The sequence below is a fragment of the Anarhichas minor genome, unplaced genomic scaffold (genome assembly GCF_050575085.1).
Source record: "Anarhichas minor isolate MPS153535 unplaced genomic scaffold, ASM5057508v1 ptg000087l, whole genome shotgun sequence".
Lineage (NCBI taxonomy): Eukaryota > Metazoa > Chordata > Actinopteri > Perciformes > Anarhichadidae > Anarhichas > Anarhichas minor.
The window spans coordinates 1972772-1995334 of record NW_027466533.1 but is presented as its reverse complement, the minus strand read 5'-3'; the positions used below and the strand labels follow the sequence as shown (position 1 = coordinate 1995334).

Below are 22563 nucleotides of genomic sequence, written 5' to 3'. Positions count from 1 at the left end.
TCAGCTGACTCCTTTCGACGCGAAGGAGTAGCTGCTCGACTCCAAGCTCCCTCCTGATGACCGAGCTCCTTACCCTATCTCTAAGGCTGAGCCCGGCCACCCTACGGAGGAAACTCATTTCGGCCGCTTGTAGCCGCGACCTTGTCCTTTCGGTCACGACCCAGAGTTCGTGACCATAGGTGAGGGTAGGAACGTAGACCGAGTGGTAAATTGAGAGCTTTGCCTTCCGGCTCAGCTCCCTCTTCACCAAGATGGTCCGCTGCAGCGCCTGCTTTACTGTTGCAGCCGCACCGATCCGTCTGTCGATCTCCCGCTCCATCTTACCCTCACTCGTGAACAAGACCCCGAGATACTTGAACTCCTTCGCTTGAGGTAGGCACTCTGTCCCCACCTGGAGGGAGCAATCCACCGGTTTCCGGCAGAGCACCATGGCCTCAGATTTGGAGGTGCTAACTCTCATCCCCACCGCTTCACACTCGGCTGCAAACCGCCCCAGTGAATGCTGGAGGTCACAATCCGAGGAGGCTAACAGGACCACATCATCTGCAAACAGCAGAGAGGCGATCCCGAGACCCCCGAATCTGACGTTCTCCACCCCCCGGCTGCGCCTAGATATCCTGTCCATGAAAGTCACGAACAGGACCGGAGACAAAGGGCAGCCCTGGCGGAGGCCAACACCCACCGGGAATGTGTCTGACTTATTGCCGAGAATGCGGACACAGCTCCTACTGCAGTCGTACAGAGACCGGATCGCCCGTTGTAATGGGTCCGGCACCCCATACTCCCGCAGCACCCCCCACAAGAACCCCCGAGGGACCCGGTCGAAAGCCTTCTCCAAGTCCACAAAACACATGTAGACTGGTTGGGCAAACTCCCAGAACCCCTCCAGTAGTCTTGCGAGGGTAAAGAGCTGGTCCACGGCCGGGACGGAATCCGCATTGCTCCTCTTGAATCTGAGGTTCGACAAACGGTCGGAGCCTCCTTTCCAGCACCCTGGCATAAGCCTTCCCCGGGAGGCTGAGTAGTGTGATACCCCGGTAATTCGAGCACACTCTCCGGTCCCCCTTTTTGAAAATGGGAACCACCACCCCGGTCTGCCAGTCCATGGGCACTGATCCCGACCCCCATGCGACATTGAAGAGGCGTGTCAGCCAGGACAGCCCACCTATGTCCAGCGCTTTCAGCATCTCAGGGCGGATCTCATCCACCCCTGGCGCCTTGCCACCGAGGAGCTTTTTGACTACCTCAGCGGCCTCTGCCAGGGATATGGGTGAGCCTGGTCATTTTACATTGTGTTTTTTAATACTCCAATATAATTAGGTAATTATCCTGATATTAGCCCACATACGTATAATACAGTTATTAGTACAGAATTAAACCAAATATCACTTGCTAGTTAGCAATGGTAAAAAATTTCAACACAAACCATTGCGTATCCTGTGCTGTGCAAACTCCTCCAGAGAAAAACACACGGTAGTGTGAAACTGACCGGAGATCAGACCGTCCTCTCAAATGTCATGCTCCGGTTTAGGGGGAGGAGTGATCTCTCTCAGCCCTCCATCCATCCATCGCTCTTCACATTCACGTACAGTATTTTCCCGTTCACCTCCCTTGTTTCACCCTATGGAGAGCGGCCGTATTAGCTCCAAGAGAGATGGGCTGTACTCCGTCTAAAGCGGCGGGCATTTACACTCAAGACCAGGTGTGCCGGGACCTGGACACCTGTTCCACTTTTGTTCCCAGCCTGAAGAGCTCTGTGTCGACTCCAGAGAGAGCTCGGCTGTGTGAGGAGACCAGCAACGGCAGGCAAACCTTCCTCAGTGGTGAGTTTATGGTCAGTTTAAAATAAATAGTTTACTTTAGTGATCCAGTTTAATAAAAATGCTCTCAGATACGTTTGTAAAGATGTATTTAGGCCAGACTATGTGCTCAAATTAAAAAATAATAAAGTCTATTTTATTAGTTGTACAAAGTCCCATATTTCCATTTGAAAAGTATCGTTGGACTTTTTTAAATTATTGTTTTTCCTCAGTTCCCTGCCGAGACGTCCACGGGCGGTCAGTGAGCCAGTCCTCCCACGAGGAACCTTGGAGCCCAGCGGACAGCTCGCACTGTGCGGGTCAGTCGAGCATGAAGCGCCGCAGCCCGACCCCGGACCTGCACGTTGACACCGAGGGCTGCTGGACTGCCTGACTGCGCTCCGACCCTGCAGGAACATAGAATGACACTGGAGACATTAAAGGGACGAGCGCAGCAAATGGGACTCGCTTTTGTTTTCACACCACAATGTACTTTATTTGGAGCTAAAATAGTTACTTTAGCGGCAGCGAAGAGTTACGTGACAAACATACGCTGGTGTTTACGCATTCACTAAAGCGATGACCTAGTCGATGTGTTAGTTTAATTTTACATGTTGCATATTTAGTTTAAAATATATAGTTTGTAATGTTGTGGAAAATAGTCCATTTATTCAAGTAGTTTAGGCTACTGAAGTACAATTGTAGCTACTTTAGTATTACCATTTTTCTACTCCACTACGATTCAGAACGAAACATTGTACTCGTTTAAAATGTAACCTTTATTTAACGAGCAAAGCCACTTAAGTTAAAATCTATTTTACAATAGTGTCCTGGTGAAGATAGGCAGCAACAACAACGAGTTGATGACAAATAAGACGGATAACACTAAGTAAGCAATGGCAAAAAAAATTAAACAGAAAAACAATTATATAATAGTGGAAAACATTTTGTAATACACCATGTGAATGATTTCATCTTAAAAAAAATCATTCACATTTTTTTTGCTTCACACCCTGGGCAGTGTCCGCGGGCGTCACGAGAGATGTACAGGCTGCAGACGCAGTTCGCAGCGGCGTGATATCAGAGCGCCGTCTCTCGCGATATCCCCACACTCTCGCGAGCGCACGGCGATTTAACACGGGCGAGAGAGGGAGATGGAGAGAAATGAGGTCTGAAAAGGACCAGATGACCGCGGGCAAGGAGAAAAGCGTCGTGGAGATACAGTTCAGAGACGTCCCGAGGGAGCAGGAGAACATTCCCGGTAACCTGAAGCAGAAAGAAGAGAAGAAAGAGGTTTTCACTAAGGTGGGTAGGCCGCGCGTTAGCGATGTGTCGCATTGTTTATACACTGTGTGGGGAAGACAGACATGGAGGGGAGTGATCACCACATTTCAGCACCGCGGACAGCGACAGGAGGAGTACGACGACGGACTGGAATAAACGACCTGTCAGCCGGATCGATAATCTCATACTATTTTCTATTTTAGACTTTATTGGACGTACGCGCGACACTGTGTCCAATCTAGTCCGCATTCTTGCATCATCTATGTTTTAAAACAAGCTGCATCAACATTTTAAGCACCATAATCCCGCCTTTAGGATCCTAACTCCTACTTGTCCCAGTAGCTAAAGAGTTCCAAAGGTGTCATATGTATCTGAATAATGCAGAAAAAAATCCATAATTTACAGTATTTATTACAGTGTATTAGAGTCAAAAACATTGACAGAGTCAAAGTGATGGCTTCGAAATGCTTGTTTCATCTGTGTTGCATTTTTCTGTTATTATTAAAATATGTTTCAGGTTAACAATGTCATTCTGTCAGAATCATATCTGTAAACTCGAAGCTTGTTCCCATCCTTATGGTCAAGTGTGTATTAAAAGCTAATAGTTAAGGAATTTCACCATGGTCACATGACTTCACCTCACCACTGAGTGTTTGAGCAATGTTTGTCTGCACATCATCGGAGTTTGTAATGAGCGGCACATTGGCAGGGTCAGAGAGTTAAAGGGATACTCAAGCGGTTTAGTCTAGGACTTCCATAAAAGTAAAGTGTGTGTGAAGCTGCATGTGTAAACCGCCAAATTGTAGTATGCTCTTTTTCATGAGCGTGGATTATGAGAAAATTGCTGCAAACCATTCCGTATATCTGACTCATCAGTCTCTCATGATGCCGTCTGACAATCCAAACTCCCCCACTTCTTGGTTTTCAACCCCCCGCTGAGCTTTTCCCCCCTCGTGTCATTGTCTGATATGTGTTCCTGTGAGATCTGGAATCAAGATCTTAATAACAGATGTCAACCTTGAGCCGATCTTTCGAGAGAGAAACCTAATGATCTTGATTACCAACAAAGTGCTTCCTGCTGAGCCGAGGAAATAACATATAAATGGTCGATTTCAGGTGGTGATCCGAAGGCTTCCACCTAACCTGTCAAAGGAGCAGCTGGAGGAGCAGCTCAGTCCGCTCCCATCCTATGACTATTTTGAGTTCTTTCCGGCCGATCAAAGGTAATCACGATAACCGTTTTATCCAATCAACGAGCAGTAACAGCTATATTTATGCGCGTGATATCAAATCGTATTGCCTTTGCCTTACGTGTGAATGTATGTGACTCTCTCTTTCTCTCTGTCCACAGTCTTTACCCCCACCTGTTCTCCAGAGCGTATGTCAATTTCAAAAACCCTGAAGATATCCTCCTGTTCAGGGACCGATTTGATGGCTACGTCTTCATCGACAACAAGGGTATTTCTCTCCCTTTAAACTCGGTTTACGAAACACGGCACGTATTCTGCCGTATTGAATGAAAACAAGATATGTTTGTTTTACAGCTGCAGGCTGGATTTAATGGGCCCGAGAGGCGGCTTTAGAGCTTTTGTTGCCGTCGTTACTGTTAGATTGTGGACGTCTGTTATATGACGAGCTGCCTTTTTATTTCAATATTTGCTCAGGCCAAGAGTATCCTGCCGTGGTGGAGTTTGCCCCCTTCCAGAAAATCTCCAAGAAGAAGCTGAAAAAGAAAGATGCCAAAGCCGGGAGCATTGAAGAAGGTGCTGAAATACAGAGATTGAGTCATCATTAAAAAATAAATACCCTGACATACACAGACGTAGACATCGCACCATATTGTACACTCATTCTGGATCTTAAACCCCATTCAGACCCAGAGTACAAGCGGTTCTTGGAGAATTACTCCTGTGATGAGGAGAAGTCTATGGCCAACCCGGAGACTCTGCTGGGAGAGATAGAGGCCAAGACCAGGGAGCTCATAGGTACAGGACCATAGAGATCAAGGTTCAGGTTTATATGGGTTCAAAGAAATACTTCTGTCTACTTTTTTTTTCTAACATTTCCTCCCTTGATCGATTTTAGCCAAACGGACAACGCCACTGTTGGAGTACATCAAAAATAAGAAAATCGAGAAACAGGTGAGAAAAGCTTGAAATACTTGAATGAAAAGAAATTACTTGACAAACTGCTTTGAACAATTCTCTCTTCAACGTGCCACATCTCTTCTCGCAGAGAATAAGAGAGGAGAAGAGGGAGGAGAGGAGAAGGAGGGAGCTGGAAAAGAAACGACAAAGGGAGGAGGAGAAGAGGAAGCGGCGGGAGGAGGAGAGACGCAAACGTAAGGAGGCAGAGAAGCAGAGGAAATTGTCCGATAAAGACATCAAAATCAAGGTGACGCTCCATCACTTAGAGACTCATTTGTTTGTGGATGGTGCAGTAGCATGCAATAATGGATTTTTTTCTTTTTGTATCTGCATATCCAGCTCCTGAAGAAGAGCGACAGGGACGACGATGTGGATTCAGACCGAATGAAGGACAAAAGTGACGTCGGGGAGACGGACAGATGCAAATGGGAGAAAGTTGGAGGACAAACGAAGTCCAAGGACCCCAAAGAAAAGTAAGGATTGTTTGGGGGGGGGGGGCATTGTGTGAGATGGACCCTATTCCAGATCTGTTAGCACTCTACATTCAGGACATTCAGGCACACCTAGGCTGCAGAAACAAGTCCACCTCTCAGTGAGTGTATCTTCTGCTAATGTGGCTGGCTCAGCCTTTTTAACCAGTTCTCTATTTAACCTGAGAGGACCATTTCATAGATTCCAGAGAAGTTGGAAGTAGGAGTGTGGGGCGACGGCACCCTGTATGAAGAGGATAGAATGTCAATTTATGTGGCATAAGATGGAGAATAAATCCCACTCGAAATTCCTTTCATGGATGTGAAAGTATTTCTGCCAACTGGTGAAACTTGTCTATGCAGTAAACTAGATACGACAGCTCATTTCAGTCAATGCATGCAAAATGCATAGTCATAATAAATAGACTAGTTGTAACAAATAAATGGCTAAATAAAAAGTAAAAGTTCAGTTTTGAAAAGTGTCCAAATGTGCAAGCTTCCATGCACCAGCTGAAGTAACTGGAGGTACCATGTCGTTCTATTCTTGCCTTAGTTTTTTCGTTTGGCCTCATGTTCTAGTTCACACAATAACTTTGAGATATGACTTTATGGAATAGCCGGCCTTCATTCACATGTGGTCTTTCCCTCAGAGGCTTAGTTCCTAATGACCTTTGTTTTGGCACTTTTGGGATTTTATCAAGGTTTTCTGATTGATATGAGCATGCGTGACATAGGCCATATGAACCATTCTTTACTATCATAATAATAAAGATGCTTTGTTTACATCTACATCTTAATTTTCAGCTTTCTTAATAGCTGTAAACTTCTCAAATTACTTGAAATAAAATCCTTAGGCTCATTACTAGCTCAGTCTACTCAGCACTACTGTGTTGGACAGCTCTGTCCAGGGTGGGGAAACACGAAAGAAGTGACAGCGGTGTGTGGGGTTAAGTAGTCCATGGATAATTGCTGATCTGTAATGAATAAATATGTTATTTTCTAACCACTGATGAAGTAGTTACAGTTGGCACGAATCTTCCAGTGAAAAAAAAGAGGGGCAACTCTAACACCTAATTTCTAAATATATATCAGGGTTGGAATCTGCTATCACTCACTAAATAGTTCTCTAGTAATTTATAAAATGTATCAGTGCTGGGAAAAAAAATCGGAGAAAGTTGTGTTTTTAATTGAGTTAAAACTTTGTTTTTTGCAAACCATCATCTAAAACTAAAATTGTTTTACATTTGAATGTACATCTATATTTTATGGTAGAAAGAAACACACATCTGACTGTGACCTGCTGCCAACAATTCTGACAATCACAACCGGGCCTGTGTAACCCTGACGTTATGTGGTGTCTATGCAATCTCCGCTCTGACCACTAGGGGTCAGCCTGAGAGCGACAAGGAGCAGAGAGAGCAGCACGGCCGCAGACAGAGGGATAAGGATCACCGGGGGAAGGACGAGGAGAGGAAACGGCAGCGGCACCACTGCGAGTTTGACAAGTTCATGCGGCGCAAAGACGAGACCAAATGGGGGAAGGGCTACTGCCAGGACCGAGCCAAGAAAGAGGGGCACCATCATGGCTATTCCTACTGCCCCGACGGGGGAGACAAACTGGGAAAGGAGGACAGGGAGGACCTGGGTAACAGGAAGGAACGCCTCCGAAACAAGGTGAGCGAGAAGGTGAGCATGAGATGGGGGGGAAGGTGACACCCAATTACGTGTAACTGTGTCTCAGATGTTTGTTGATGTGTGTTTTTTTTTTTTTACAGATGATAATCATCAGCTCCGAGAAATCTTGTTTCTTAACTTTCAGTGTATTTGTGTCAGAGAAACGGTCTCTTTTATGCCTTGATGCCGGCGTAGAGATAGCACTTAACCGCGTTACAGTGAACTTTATACAGTACGCTTATCTCTTTAAATGTCACGTAAAAAGAAAAGGTTTTCTATTTACGTGACATTTAATTTCACAACTACGAGGTGCAGGGTTTGATTCTTGGCTTCAGTCTACAAGAAAGTTGCACTATATTACCCACGTCTGTCCAAAATGTCCTAATTTTATCCTAGTGGACATATGTGTGAAATTGTCATAATAAGCAAATTAATTCAGGTCAAAAAACCCTGTTTTGTGAGGTCATATTGACCTTTGACCACCAAAATCGTATCAGCTCGTCCTTGAGTCCAGGTGGATGTTTGTGCCCAATACGTCCCTGAGATATTGCGGTCACTAGAACGGGACTGACAACCCCAAAACATAATGCCCCCCCCCCCAAAAAAAACTAAAAACAACAGGAAATCAGGTCAACATGAGACCCTAAATACCTCGTAAGGATACATTTTAGTGGAGATGGCTCATAGAACGTCTGGTGCTCCAACAATTTATCGGTGCTAATCATTCAAGAATGGATGAATAATAAATGAATGATTTTTTCCTACGTTAAAAAATAAACATTACAAAATAAATGTTACAGATCAGACTATTGGCATTAAACAAAGGGTGTAGGTAACAAACTTAATCCGGTCGTCGTTCTTCTACGGTGCGTTCACTTACTGATGCGGAAGAGCATTTGAACGTTGAAAAGGCTGTTTTCTGTACCTGCCGGCCCCAGTGCATGCTGGGATACACTTCAGCCCTGTGTGACTCGTGAATAAGCGGGTAAAGAAGAATAATAAGTGTGTGTGTGTGTGTGTGTGTGTGTGTGTGTGTGTGTGTGTGTGTGTGTGTGTGTGTGTGTGTGTGTGTGTGTGTGTGTGTGTGTGTGTGTGTGTGTGTGTGTGTGTGTGTGTATATACATATACATGTACATAGTATATATATATATTATTTGTATATTCAAAATGTGTGCTGCTTGTCTCTCCCATGTCCCTGCTCTCTTGTCTCCCTGCAGGACCGTCCAGCCATGCAGCTCTATCAGCCCGGCGCACGCAACAGGAAGCGCATGAGCTCAGCTGGCAAAGGCTACGACTGCATCCCTGTGGGCCACTCCCCTGAACCCGGGACGGAGCACTGCTATGAGGCAGTCGCTATGGCAACGGGCCTGGAGAAGGGGTTTGAGAAAAGCAAAGATGAACAGTGAGCAGTCTGGATGTTTATAATACAAAACAATATAAATAGCCTATTCAGCTGATGGTGGCAGATTTGACAGGTTATCATTGAGCTTTTAAATATAATATACTCCATTGAGGGAGAAAGGCACTTCAAAAGCAAACAAATCTTTTAATCGTTTGCATCTCTTTTAGGTGTAACAGACAACAAAGCTGTGAATGTTGGTCAAGGTTTTAGTTTTGCTGGAGCATGAACATTTTAAGTACTCACTAAATATTTTGTCTCACTGTTTAGTGTTCAAAGAATCCTTGGAATGAACCATGTGAAAAATACTAAGAACAGGGTCGAACTAAAAAAGTGCACTCAGTTGAGTGCAGATCTCGACCTGGTGTTTCTGCACCGACCAGTGCTGGTTGAATGAAAAACCACACTTGCTCCCCGTCTTAACCCCTGAGCGATTCAGACACGTTTTTCACTCGCACGTATCACGCAACAGATAGGCTCTTATTTTAATCCAGACAGCTGTCTGCACCGGCTCGGTGCAGCTGAACTGTCGTTTACTGTGTAACGCTTCATGACGACTGTTTAAAGCTTCCTCTGAACTGACACTCAGTCAGTCCTGCTGTGTGTTTAGTTCTGTAGCTGCTAGCTCTGTTAGCCAAACACAGTAGAGGACTCCCACCGGCTGCTAACAGCTAAATAGCTCCCCTGCTACCAACAGAAGAAGACACGCTCCGTAGTAGTCAGAGCTCATACATACATACATACATGCATGCAGTACATACATGCAGTACATACACGCAGTAGATACCTACATGTATACATGCAGTACATACCTACATGTATACATGCAGTACATGTATACATACAGTACATACAGTACATACATAAACAGAAAACTGAATCACTGCAACCACGAGAGGTCCTTAGGCATAAATGAGCACAACAAACATTAGGCTAATAGATCCAGCAGTACGCAAGATTAGCCATGGACAGACACAGAGATGCTCACTCACGCATGCATACACCACCCAATACATAGTCTCCTGGCGGATATAATAATGATAGTTACCTTAATGATAGCACAACCAGTCGGTGTCAGACAGTCCAGTGTCCTTCCTTTTGGTCATCTGAAGTGTGTCCCTGTAAGAGGCAGCTCTCCTGTCGTATCCGTCATCGATTGTCTGGTGAAACCATGACCTCACCCTCTGCAACAGACCTTGTTACCAAGCCTTTGTAGACCTCCCCTGAACCTGGATGTTTTAAATAATCCTATATTTTATCAAAATGATATATAATGTAAGTAGAACTTACAAACAATGGATGTAAACAATTTCACAGATGAAATCCTGTGTGTATTTTTGTGTGTAGAGGTGAGCGAATGAGTGGGGATAAGAGTTATTATTGATAAAAAAAGAACAATGTTTTTCCGCTTTTTCCTCATTTTGTATTCCATCTTATTCTGCGGTGTCATCCAACAGAGATTGTTTTGTATTGTGAGCAAAGCTTTGTACATAACCACCCATGAGCCAGGAAGAACACATTCTCTACGTATATATAAAGCATTTCCTAGAAATAAAATGTAAAGTTGCAAAGTATGACACAGATAAATGAAAACAATTTGTTTTCTATAATGTGTGCATTGTTTTCTATCAATACTGTCAATTCATAATAAATCAAAACAGCCACAAGTATTGATACAGTAATATGTCTGTTGAATAAGCCTTATATTGTTTTTGCACACCAGCTAACATTTGTCTATCATACCTCTTGTATCATTCTTTTTTTTTTTTCTTTCTTGAAGTTGTGAGAAAATAAAGTTCTTGTACCGTTATAAGACACTAAATCAGCGTTTCAGTCATTTTGACAGTTTGGGTGAGGCAGCGTTTGTCTCCAGCACTGCCCAGCATACACATTTACAAATGGCAGATATGAGTCAATTATACTTGGCAATGTGCGAACACACATGAATATGCAGCGGCATCTTAGCATTAATGGGTGTACACATGCTAGGTGTTTCATTGATGATACTGAAGGCAGACCTTTATTTCTCTCCAAATGTTGCGAACACAGTTATACTTGGGCAGGTGTCGTAATTGATGTTTCCCCCCCCCCCCCCCAATGTTCTGTAATGAATTCATCAGACTAATCTCACTGACAGCGCCTGTGACAATGTCACCAAAAGTAAAGCAGAACTATCATAATCAACAGGAAGCCAGCAGCATAAGAACACATCCTCACACTCATGAGCGAGGGGTTAACATGGGGTGCTCTCACTTCACTTCAAAACAAAAGCTTTCATACAGAAAGAATGTATATGTGTGAGTTTGAGCATCGAATTGAGTATGGTTAAGAAATATTTAATAATCTTTATTCTTTGTGATCCAATTCAATCTAACAGGTGTTACTATGTGACGTCACTCTGGTTTCCCTTCCTAGTAAATCACAGTGGTGATATGACTGACTATGAGTAAAAGTAATAGTCTTTCACACGTCACTCCCAACACTTTTTAACAGCACTATTGCTTTAAACATTGTAGAGATAATTCATAAATGTACTAGGCAACCATGCAAATCATCATGATGAGTAAATGTGTGAGTTCTCCATGCTGTGAAGGCGTGGGGATTTTTCAGACATTTTAACACTGAATCTGAAGCGTTAACTGCAGTTGATAGGATGGACATCCTCACATGATCCATTTCCTCTCTCTTTCTCTCTCTCTCTCTCTCTCTCTCTCTCTCTCTCTCTCTCTCTCTCTCTCTCTCTCTCTCTCTATGTCACTAACACAATCAAATCTCACTTCCTCAGCAGTCACAATATCTGTACCTTTGTCTTCAACCGACACGACCTAATCCCATACCTGCCTCTTGTTTCGTCTGCCTCCGTGTTTCGTAGGTGAGTGTTTGACTAACTTTGACTGAGATTTTTTAGGACAGGTGCTAACCTTGAGAAAATATGCATACTTTCACATTTTTAAATAATGACTCCAAATTGGCCTACACGGCTCCATGTGTCGGTTGCTTAATATTTACTATTACGCATACTTTTAACTCATCAGCAAAGTCACTGTGGTCAACATGTGTTGTTCCTAAATGTGCTCAGTGACGTTATCATGAGTCAAAAGAAAAAGTGAAAGGTTACCACAAAATGTATTTATTTATTTAAATACATTTTTGGACAATATTTGTATTTAGCGTTTAATAAACACATAAACACAAACAACACCCAGTGGCTACAAGAGCTAAACATGTGACTTAGATCTAAGGTACAACATTAGTATAGTGAACATACAATCGCACACGACGTGCCTGACTGCACACACTCATAAATATGTTGTGTAAGAGTAAAAACGTCACAGCATGAATATGCATGGGTTAAATAAATGCTTCGTTACAACACCTTGAAAGCAGAGGGGAGGGAGAATAAAAAAGCAAAACAAACTATTAACAAGTTATTTAGTTGACAACATTTTTGTTACTTTTAGAAAGAAAAAAAACTCATTATAACCCCAAAGTCTCAGTTTGCTAATTGTCATGTTTTCTGACGTATCAAAAATGTGTCACTGTTATTTTCATCCTGATCCTTGGTGTAGTAGTGGGTACTTTCCATTGCATGGTTTACAGCGCAACTTGCAGTGTCTCAGGGATCTTTGTGGCAACTGCCCCCCCACCACCACCACCACCACCACCACCAACACCAACACCATGTGTAGTGCTTACTGCTTACTGAAAGTGTTCACTTTCTCATGGCACGAAGATAAAATTTCAGTTGGGCCTTCGATGATACAATCATCGACAGTTGCAAGTCTACTCCCCATAACATCGATGCTACACCAGCTAAACCACAGCGGCAGTTGACACTCTTCACCGCAAATCAATCATGCTCTTTTCCTGTGTGAAAACTCAGCACGAAACATGTGCTGCTCGCACGCATACAACACAGAATAACGGAGTTCTTATGGGAGTGCTTAAAGTGTCCGTTTAACACCTTTTAGATCAATCACTTCTGCACATTCAAAGAGAGGGAAGATTGCAAACGTGTCGCTTTACACTAGGTTTATCATTTAAAATTTTTTTTTTATTGTATGTCGGCTGATGTTTTATGCTTTTTCATTCAAATATTACAAACCAGTTGCATGCCATAGATAAATTAAGACGGATGCTGCTCCAGTTTGTTTTCTAAGAAAAACAACCACTGCAGCACATGCCTCTAACCATAGGTGATCTCTCACAGGTGATAGAAACCAGTTCCCATCCAGTCATGACGGGGAATTCCAGCAGCTTCAAGCTAGACAACACCACCCGGGCCCTGTTCCTGAATGTAAACACCAGCGTTGCCATCTCTGTCATCTACATGATCGTCACTGCCATTAACCTGACAGGAAATGGCCTCTCCATGTGGCTCCTCATCTTCCGCACCTCCCCCAAGACCCCCTCCATCATCTTCATGATTAATCTCACCCTCACCGACTTGGCCCTCGGCGCCGCGCTGCCCTTTCAGATCGCCTACCAGCTCCAAGGATACCACTGGAAGCTGGGACCCAAGATGTGCAGGTACCCGTTGTAACTGCAGTGCTGATGTTGAAGTATTGATACGGGGTGTCTTCGACAGAAATCCACAGAAATTTGAGAGAACGTGTTGTTTGAACGTGTTGTTTGAGCCTTGTAATATTTTGTTATTTTCACAGCTACTCAGTGTACATCCACAGTCCACCAGTTGGAATAGTTTGACATTTAGGGAAGAACACTTGTTTGCTGTCTTGCCAAGAATCAATGAGAAGATCGATATCACTCTTATGTTTGTTCGCTCAATATGATCGGGCGGCAACCTCCGGTTCCGAAAAGTGAAGCCAATGCTGAAGTGCCTTAAACTTGCATTCTCTCTCCTATTGGTTGCAAAAATAAGTCTGGTTGTATAGAAGTCTATGAGAAAGTGACTCTACTTCTCACTTGATTTATTACCTCAGTAAACATTGTAAACATGAGTTTATGGTCTCAATCTCTAGTTTCAAGTCTTCTTCAATTACAGCATGATGTTCATTTCGTAAATTATGGTCAATTTAGAGTCAAATACACCATAAAGACTGTTTATAAGAAGGTCTCTACCACGGCGTCACTCCTCTGCAGTCCAAATGTGGTCCCTTTTGTTTACTGGTTGCAAAAAAAAACCAAGATGGCCATGACCAAAATCCAAGATGGCAATGGCCAAAATGCCAAACTCTAGGCTTTTAAACCGTAGTCCACAAACAAATGGGGGAAGTCACAATGACTATGTCCGCTTCTCATGTACAGCCTATTGCAGTGATTTCTCCAGTCTCCACTGGGTGCCTGGCGGCCTCACTGTGGCGACAAGACTCCTTGATTTCACTACCCCTCACCAACTTGTTAAATACATACAAGAACCAAACAATTCATAACGTGTACATTTGTGAGAAGTGCTGGCTGGTGTATTTTTCTTACTTTTGGACTGGACAGGGCCGGGCTAGCTTTCACCATCTGTTTCCAATCTTAATGCTAAGCTAAGCTACCCGACTGCTGCCTGTGGCTTTATATCGATCAGACAAATAGGAGAGTGGTATTGATCTTCTCATCTTTCTTTTTGCTTTAACCAGTGATTGAATAAAACCCTCTTCTTCTATGTATCCACCCACAGCATCATGACCCTTGTCTTCTACACCAACATGTACTGTTCCATTCTGACCATGATGGCCATCGGAATTGACCGCTACCTGGGCATCGTCAGGCCCATGTGGTTCAGGCAGACCAGGGTTCGGAAGTCCATCTCTGTCCTCAGCTGCCTCCTCATGTGGGGCGTGGTCCTGAGCGTACTGTATCCGCTGATGACCACAGACTTGACCTTTGAAATTCAGGAACTCGGGATTACCACATGCTTTGACGTGCTGAAGAAAGACATGCTCCCGAGCCTGTCTGCCTGGGCGGCCTTTCTCTTCAGCATGGTGTTCGTCCTCTTCCTCTTCCCTTTCTGTGTCACGACATTCTGCTATGTCAGTGTCATACGCAAACTGGCCAGAGATTCCAAGACAACCCAGAAAAAGAGAGCCATACGTCTGGCCTTTATCGTCCTCCTGGTGTTCACCGTCTGCTTCGCGCCTAACAACATCCTCCTGTTGACTCACACAGTGCTGAGACTCTTCTATGAGGAGTCTATCTACATGGCCTACAAACTGTCTCTCTGTTTCAGCTGCCTGAACAGCTGCCTTGATCCGTTCATTTATTACTTTGCTTCCAAGGATTTCAGACATAAACTGAGACAGATAATCAATCTGAAGAGCCTGAATAGCATGGACTCAATGAGGATGGAGCGTAGAGAGAGTTTTTACTCCTCACATTACGCTGTCGAAAGTCCGGAGGAGAACACAGCAAGATGCCATCCAGAGCAGAGAGAGACAGAATGAGAGGAAGAGAGAAAAAAAGAGTAAGAGAGACAAGGGAAGTGAGAGGTGTGGTGTGTCAATCTCTTACAACATCTAAAAATGTCTAAATCATTTAAGTTCAGTTTTTTTGTGTGCACCACAGAACAAATGAACACGGACAGCATTGTATTTCCCTAGATTATGACTTATGTGTTATCTTAAAATGTGAAACATTTATTGCAACCAATGTATTTATAATCATGGGTAAATAAATCTGCCACAGGCATCATATTATTTTTTGTATTCAAAAATATGTAGTGTACAAGTGCAAATAAAATGTGAAGATATAAGCCTTCTCAAATGGAAAGTTGTAACGTTTTTAACATGATCTCTGTAAATGCCTTTATACTGTGTTGAATTGGTTGAATTGTTTTCACTTTGTTTTCTTCCTCTACTACTGTATATTATATGTTGTATATATGTTTAATAAATGCTATTATTGTTGTTATTATTATCATTTTATTATTGTTATTATTAGTACTTGCATACTACTCATATAGAAGGTAAGGTACTACTCTGTGCAAGTTGTGGTTCCGCCCACTTTCTGAAACGTCATCGCGTATGCGCCGTCACGTTGGTGGTAGTGTCCTAATGGTCGTGACCAGCTAAGCAAGCAGCTGTGTCAATTTCCTGACTGGAGCAAGAAATATATGAGCAGGTGAGCGATACCGTACTATCTACAGTAACGTAACGGCCAGACCTTAAAACGTGTTCTTCTTAATGACTTTGTGCATTCAACCGTGTCGCGCTTTTGGAATGACAACGCGCGCATTTGCGTATTAGCCGCTAGCTAACACCAAGTTTACACATTAGGGAAAACTATAGCTAGCAGAGTTGTGAACTATCCATGCATGTCGTAAGTTAACTCCGTTTTGTTAGGATATGCTTGGGACATTATGTATCACGTAACGTTACGTGGTTAACTTTGACTCCTTCCATAGAAGCCATATATTGATTATGTAGGCACAATAAAGATATTAGTCGAACTTTACATTGTCTGCAAAAGCTGTAACCTGGTTGAAATGGCCAATGTTAACGTTACCCAGCATGCAATTAACGCCACAGTGAGCGGAAATGTCTTCACAGCACAGACAGCAGAATGTTGTCTTTTTATGAATGAATTATTCTAGTATGTGTGTTTGAGAAATATTGGGCTAGGGCTGCAACTAACTACTGCTTTTATAACAGATTAGTCCATATTGTTTAAAATAATAATATGTTATGCTTGTTTTGTCAAAAACCTAAAATATACAATTGAAAATAATAGAAATCGTATTAAAGCAGCAAAGCCTCACATTTGAGAAGCTGGGACTAGTGGACATTTGTTATGTGTCCTTAATGAATTACTTAGATGATTCTCAAAATTGATTGTTGTATTGATTGACTGATTCATTAATCAATCACTGTTTGGACCTGACCTCCTGTCCTCCTGACTGTGCATGACTGAACATCTGCAGTGGCCTGACTCGTTATTGCTGCCACCTTACATAGACTAGATCTAGATCTAAAATGTTCAACTGTGTTTATCACCTTAGGGCGGTTAAACGAGAACACCACCATGGTGCTGAACCCTGTCATTTCCAAGCTCGCTGGTAAACTGGTTGTGCTGGCAAGTGCTTCTCCTCGGAGACTGGAGATTCTCAGCAATGCGGTATGTTGCCCTCTGGTTAAACTCATGGAATGGTATATTAATCCACATTTTATTGTGATCACATGTTGAGCAAATGCCCCAGCAATTAGAGAGCTGTCATGTGATCGTATGCATCATATAAGTTACAGTTACAATAAGTTTTTTTATTTTGAACTAGACCGATGTATTGATATATTATATTAACTTATCGCAGACATATCTGTATTGATGTATATGTCTGTCGACAGTAACAATCTATTGCTTTATAGAAGATGTGTTCAGGGTATTTTGGAAACTGTGTTGCCGTTGGATATGTTTTCCACCAGAGAACACTGATCTTTTTTTTAACTGTAAAATATAATAATGATAATAATAATGATACAACATAGTGCTTTTCAAAGTTCTCAAAGACTCTTTACATGCTGTTGAAAAAAAACCCAAGTAAAATATGCAGAAAAGCTCTTCAATAGCCTACAGACCAAAACAACGTTCATTATGAAAGAAAGAACTACAATAAAATGGTGTCGTAAAAAAAGAAACGGGGGAGGACTAAGCTGGGGAACGTAATTCAAATATTAAGTATCCCACACAGTAAACATCTTAGTCATAGTTATTTTTATGTCTAAGAGTGAGTCAGATGTCGACCTCGGAAATCCAGCGTGGTTTGGGGTACAATTTTTGTGGTTTCTTTTTTCACTCCTTTGCAGGGCTTAAGGTTTGAGGTGGTACCATCCTGGTTCAAAGAAACTCTAGACAAGGGACTTTTCAAAGCACCTCATGAGTATGCTGTGGAGACGGCCAAACAGAAGGCCCTGGAGGTGGCCAGGAGGATGCCCTTTGTGAGTTAAGCTCCTTGTTGTATGGCAGCATGTATTAACCCCTCGAATGACTTACTGATAACATATTGTGCGTCCATTTGTTTCAGAAGCACCTGAAGACTCCAGACATAGTAATCGGAGCAGACACTATTGTGGTGAGAGGAGGAAAGCTTTACAGTATTTTATTGGCTTACTCTCTTTTTTTATTATTAACTCTGGCCATTGATTTTTCATTTCCACAGACTGTAGATGGCATGATTCTGGAGAAGCCAGTGGACAAAGATGATGCTTACAGGATGCTGTCAAGGTGAGTGTGGTTTACGCTTGTATGTGAGTTATCATTAGTATGAATGTATCATTACATTTCCCTCTTTCTTTATCTTTCTCCTCCAGCTTGAGCGGTAAAGAGCACAGCGTCTTCACTGGTGTAGCTATCGTCCTCTGCCATGAAAAAGAAAGTAAGTCACAGCTCCACTTTCAGATTGTTTTCTGTCGAAATTTGATGAAAGCACACCCGTTAAAACAGTTTAGGTACTTGTTGTATCTTCTATTTCTTAAATGCTCAGCAAGAATATCTGTGAGGCAAAGTTATACATTCTTGCACTGTAGGATTTAATGCCAGTTTCCTAAATATGCTGTATATGGGAGGCCTTTACTGGTCAATTGTAGTGGACAGTAACATTTCGTTTTCATAACCTGCCCCAGACGAAGAAGTGGATTACCAGTTGATTGAGTTCTACGAAGAAACAAAGGTGAAGTTTGCTGATCTCTCCGATGATATGCTGTGGGAGTACATCAATAGCGGTGAACCCATGTGAGTAGGAAACTTTTGAACTTTCAACTGTTTAACTGCTCCTGATTTCTCTTTGTGCAGTAACATAACCACGCATTTGCTCAATGGAGGTCATTTGCTGCACATTGCATATACGAAGCTGCTGTTTTTTTGGACTTTGGTGCGTGAGTTTAGTGTGAGCTGTGTTTGCCTTGCCCTGTTTGACATGGAATGTGTAAGCAAAAAGTAAAAATACCTTGGCCCGGGTTGGATTGGGTCATCACAGATATAGCCCTGTGTGCGTGGGTGTGTGTGCAACTGTGTGTTAATCTGAGTGTATATGTTTGTGTCTCCGTGTGTGTCAGGGACAAAGCTGGAGGCTATGGTATTCAGGCTCTCGGCGGGATGCTTGTAGAGTATGTCTACGGAGACTTCCTCAATGTTGTGGGTTTCCCCCTTAACCACTTCTGCAAACAGCTGGACCGTATTTACAACCGGTGCACTTCCTCCTCGGACCAACAGAGTGAGTCCGTCCGGCCGAGCCACAACGGCACTCACGCCACCTCGGCGCTCACTCAGCCCCCGCCCAAACTGTCAGCTCAGTCCAGCCACAGTCCCAGCTCTCCCGCCAAACACAACCCCACGTCCGGCTCCAGACCGAACTCTTCAGCCGCTCCCCTCCATGAGGTTAGTTGAGCACAGCCAGTTACTTTTTTTACTGTCATTATCTATAAAGTAACGGTCTCCCATTTCTAGCTGGACAGGAACGGCAGTGCAAATGAAGCGGATGGGAGTTGTTGCACGTTGGTAAACAGCCTGTCCAAACACACGGAGGATAGAGAGGCTCAGAGGCTCAGAGACTCTGAGAACACATTACCGCTGATGACCAGCAGAGGGCAGGTGATTGAGCTCAATGTGACAGAGCAGGAGGACAGCGAGCCGAAAAAAGAAGACTTGCAGCGAATCGTCGATCTGATGGATGGATTCAAAGCCTCAAAGGTATAATTACAAACTGTGTATTCTTATAATATTAAAGCCCTATGTTTTTTGTAGTGACATATAACCAAATTATTGTTATTATAAATATAATACTTCCTTCACGAAACTGCTCACAACAAGGTCTGTGGATGATCTTGAGTAGATTATCTGAGGAAACTCACACCAAAACAATGTAGATTGATAAATAGAAGTACAGGTGAGGGGTAAAATATGTGTTTCTGATTTGGGGGTGAACTGTCCCTTTTCAAAGGAAAACATTAGGGAATATACACTCATTCTCTTTTCTTTCTAAGAGTTACATTAAAGATTGATACCACTTTAATACGCGTACATTAGCTCAACTTAAAGGGACAGTTCACCCTAAAAGTCACCAATTAACATGCATCTGATTTGGTTAATCTGTACAAAAAAAGTGTAGAAAGGACTAGTTGTGATTTTATCGAGGGTTATGTGCAGGACTATTTATTTATTTATTTTATCATTTTGCATGTGTTTCTTGATCTGCAAGTACAAGGCACTCTCAAATCACATGCACTCACATTGATAAAATTGCACTTTACTCCCGTATCCATTCCACCGCTCTCTAAATGTTCCAGGCGCTGTTTACCGCATCCAAGATGTGTGTGTTTGACCTGCTGCAAAGCCGGCCAGGGCTGGATGCAGCACAGGTGGCCCAGGAGATCAAAGCCTCTGTGAAGGGCACCCAGTGCCTGCTGGAAGCCTGTGTGTCTCTGGGACTGTTGAGGAGCAAAGAGAGACGTGAGTCCGAGCTGGTCTATTAAAGAGATAGCGTTCAAAACTCAACTTGAAATGAACCTCTTGCATGTTTTGTGGCGTCTCTACTCGCAGCGTGCAAGAAGCCGGTGTTCGAGAACACAGATCTGGCCTCTCGCTTTCTGCTGACGGACGCTCCCTGCTCGCTGCGCGGCTACATCCAGCATTGTAACGACACCGTGTGGCCTCTCTTCTCCCACCTTGAGAGCGCCGTGTGGGAGGGGGCCAACCAGCGCGAGAAGGCTTTTGGCAAGACATCCACGGATATGTTTCAGGTGATTGAGATAAGTTTAGCCTCAGATGGATTCACGGGGGGGCAAATAAAAAGGATAATATTTGAAATGTCCTTTGTTTCTATTGAAAGGATACTTTCTACAAACGTCAAGAAGTCCAGCTGAGATTCATGAATGCCATGCACAGCATTGCTAAAGTTACAGGACAAGCTGTAGCAACAGCCTTCGACCTCTCCAGGTTTAAAACTGCCTGCGACCTCGGAGGTAAGGAGAAGAATGGAAAGCTTTAAAAAATTATTTAAAAAGTGTGCCAGAGAGTAATAAACCATTATTTTATTATCTTTTTTTCCCAGGATGCACTGGTGGCATGGCCTATGAGTTTACCAAAGCCCATCCCGGGTTGTCTGTGACAGTGTTTGACTTGCCAGCAGTGATTGAGATGAGTGAACATTTCCATCCTCTGCACACAGACAACAGGATGTCATTTGTAGGAGGTGTGTGTGTGTGTGTGTGTGCGTGAAAATACAGTCCGTTCAATGACAGAGAGCTGGCTGCTGCTGTCTCAGATCACAGTAACACCTCCCTCACTCTGACTGTAGCTCATGTCTTTCTCCTCTCTGCGTGAACAGGAGACTTCTTTAAAGACGAGCTGCCCAAAGCAGACTTGTACGTCCTTGCGAGGATTCTCCATGACTGGCCTGATGAGAAAGTGCATATTCTGCTGAGTAAAATCGCAGATGCGTGCTCGCCAGGTAAAATTCTCCAAGTTTCTTTTAATCTTTACTACACGTTGACCGAACAATGCATGCTAACATGTTTAAAACGTAAACGCTAAATGTTTAATATAACAATCTCAGTCATGTGCTAGTGAAACTTTTGAGACTGTAGCAATTTAGTAATTGCCCACAATCTGATTAAAATCATATCTACTGTGAGATCAGCTGCTGTGTAGTTTGTTTTCAGTTAACCACAGTCTCTTAGTTCTCAGTGGAAGTGCTGCTGTAAACTGTCAGTGGTGTTTCGTGACGTATAAAACAAGAAGCTGGCAAGTTCAAAAGCCAAGCCAAAATACCAACTTGATGGCATTTTTGTTTCCCCTCTTGACCGTTATTCTTTGCCTTAAGCAAAGGAAGTGGCAAAAACCACCACTGTTGTGGTCTCTAAAGTTGTATACCCGCATACAAATCATGCTCTTCCACCATGCTCCCAGGCTGCGGACTCCTGCTGAGCGAGATCTTCCTGGATGAAGACCGAGGCGGGCCGAGGCGCGGCCTGCTGCAGGCCCTCAGCATGAGCGAGGGGAGCCAGAGGAGCGCGACGGAGTACGGCCTGCTTTTGAAGAGCCACGGGTTCACGACGGTACACGTCAGACACACGGACAGCCTCCTGGATGCTATACTCTGCATCAAAGCGTGACCGACGACAGCCTCGACAACACTGTGTTGAAGGTCTTGTTGAATACTGTAGACCTTTTTTACCAAAATCAGGGACTAAGGTCAGGAATGTTTTCATGAGGAAGTGTGAATCAATTGAACAAAGAATCAGTTTGTGTTTGAGGTATTGGGACATAAAACAGACGGAGTATATTGTTTTGTACTAGGCATTCTGTAATTTTTCTTTGCACTCAGGTCTTGAACAAAGTCTTCTGTTGAGACCACGTTGGACGGACAGACAGCCCACTCTGCCCCTCGGTCTCTGAACATGCTCGCCCAGACTGAGGGCACAGAGAGCCAGTATACACCCTCAGTGCTTTTATTGCCTATAAAATGAATGCTCCTGTTTCTCATTCATTCCTTTGATTTGTGTTCTGGCCTTTTAATCTGTGGTTGAAAAAAATTATAATAATAGTAGGAATACAACAATAGGTATTACCAAAGTTTACTTAAGTAAAATAATGTAAGTATAATCAGGAAAATTAAATATAGCACCAAAAGTAAAAGTACCCATAATGCAGGATGAATAATGTTATTTAAATTGGATGATTATTTCTGATTTAATTAAGTTGTAAGATACAATTTGATTAATCTGGTAAAGCTGGAGCTAATTTGAAAAAGTGTTATACAAATTGATTATTAAAAGCATTATTTTGGAATGATTGTCTATACCAGTGGTTCTCAACTGGTTTGGCTGCGGGACCCACCATCACCCCTTAAT

General features: G+C 43.2%; 3 protein-coding genes across 3 annotated transcripts; all 3 read left to right on the top strand.

Moving 5' to 3' along the window:
- Positions 1-253: 253 nt before the first annotated feature.
- upf3a (UPF3A regulator of nonsense mediated mRNA decay) lies at positions 254-10852 on the top strand. The gene is made up of 11 exons (XM_076081886.1): positions 254-1823; positions 2033-3104; positions 4200-4306; positions 4435-4541; positions 4748-4846; positions 4958-5068; positions 5169-5224; positions 5319-5477; positions 5570-5703; positions 7086-7386; positions 8592-10852. The coding sequence occupies exons 2-11, from the start codon at positions 2964-2966 to the stop codon at positions 8778-8780; spliced, it is 1404 nt and encodes a 467-aa protein (XP_075938001.1). The 5' UTR covers positions 254-1823; positions 2033-2963; the 3' UTR covers positions 8781-10852.
- Positions 10853-11528: 676 nt separating this feature from the next.
- On the top strand, positions 11529-15631 carry p2ry8 (P2Y receptor family member 8). Its single transcript, XM_076081887.1, has 3 exons — positions 11529-11645; positions 12984-13303; positions 14403-15631. The coding sequence occupies exons 2-3, from the start codon at positions 13011-13013 to the stop codon at positions 15163-15165; spliced, it is 1056 nt and encodes a 351-aa protein (XP_075938002.1). The 5' UTR covers positions 11529-11645; positions 12984-13010; the 3' UTR covers positions 15166-15631.
- A 118-nt stretch (positions 15632-15749) lies between these two features.
- Positions 15750-22190, top strand: asmtl (acetylserotonin O-methyltransferase-like). The gene is made up of 15 exons (XM_076081878.1): positions 15750-15841; positions 16719-16834; positions 17521-17652; positions 17739-17786; positions 17874-17938; positions 18025-18089; positions 18337-18445; positions 18769-19090; positions 19160-19402; positions 19999-20161; positions 20252-20451; positions 20541-20673; positions 20763-20903; positions 21039-21161; positions 21620-22190. The coding sequence occupies exons 2-15, from the start codon at positions 16742-16744 to the stop codon at positions 21823-21825; spliced, it is 2043 nt and encodes a 680-aa protein (XP_075937993.1). The 5' UTR covers positions 15750-15841; positions 16719-16741; the 3' UTR covers positions 21826-22190.
- The last annotated feature ends 373 nt before the right edge of the window (positions 22191-22563 follow it).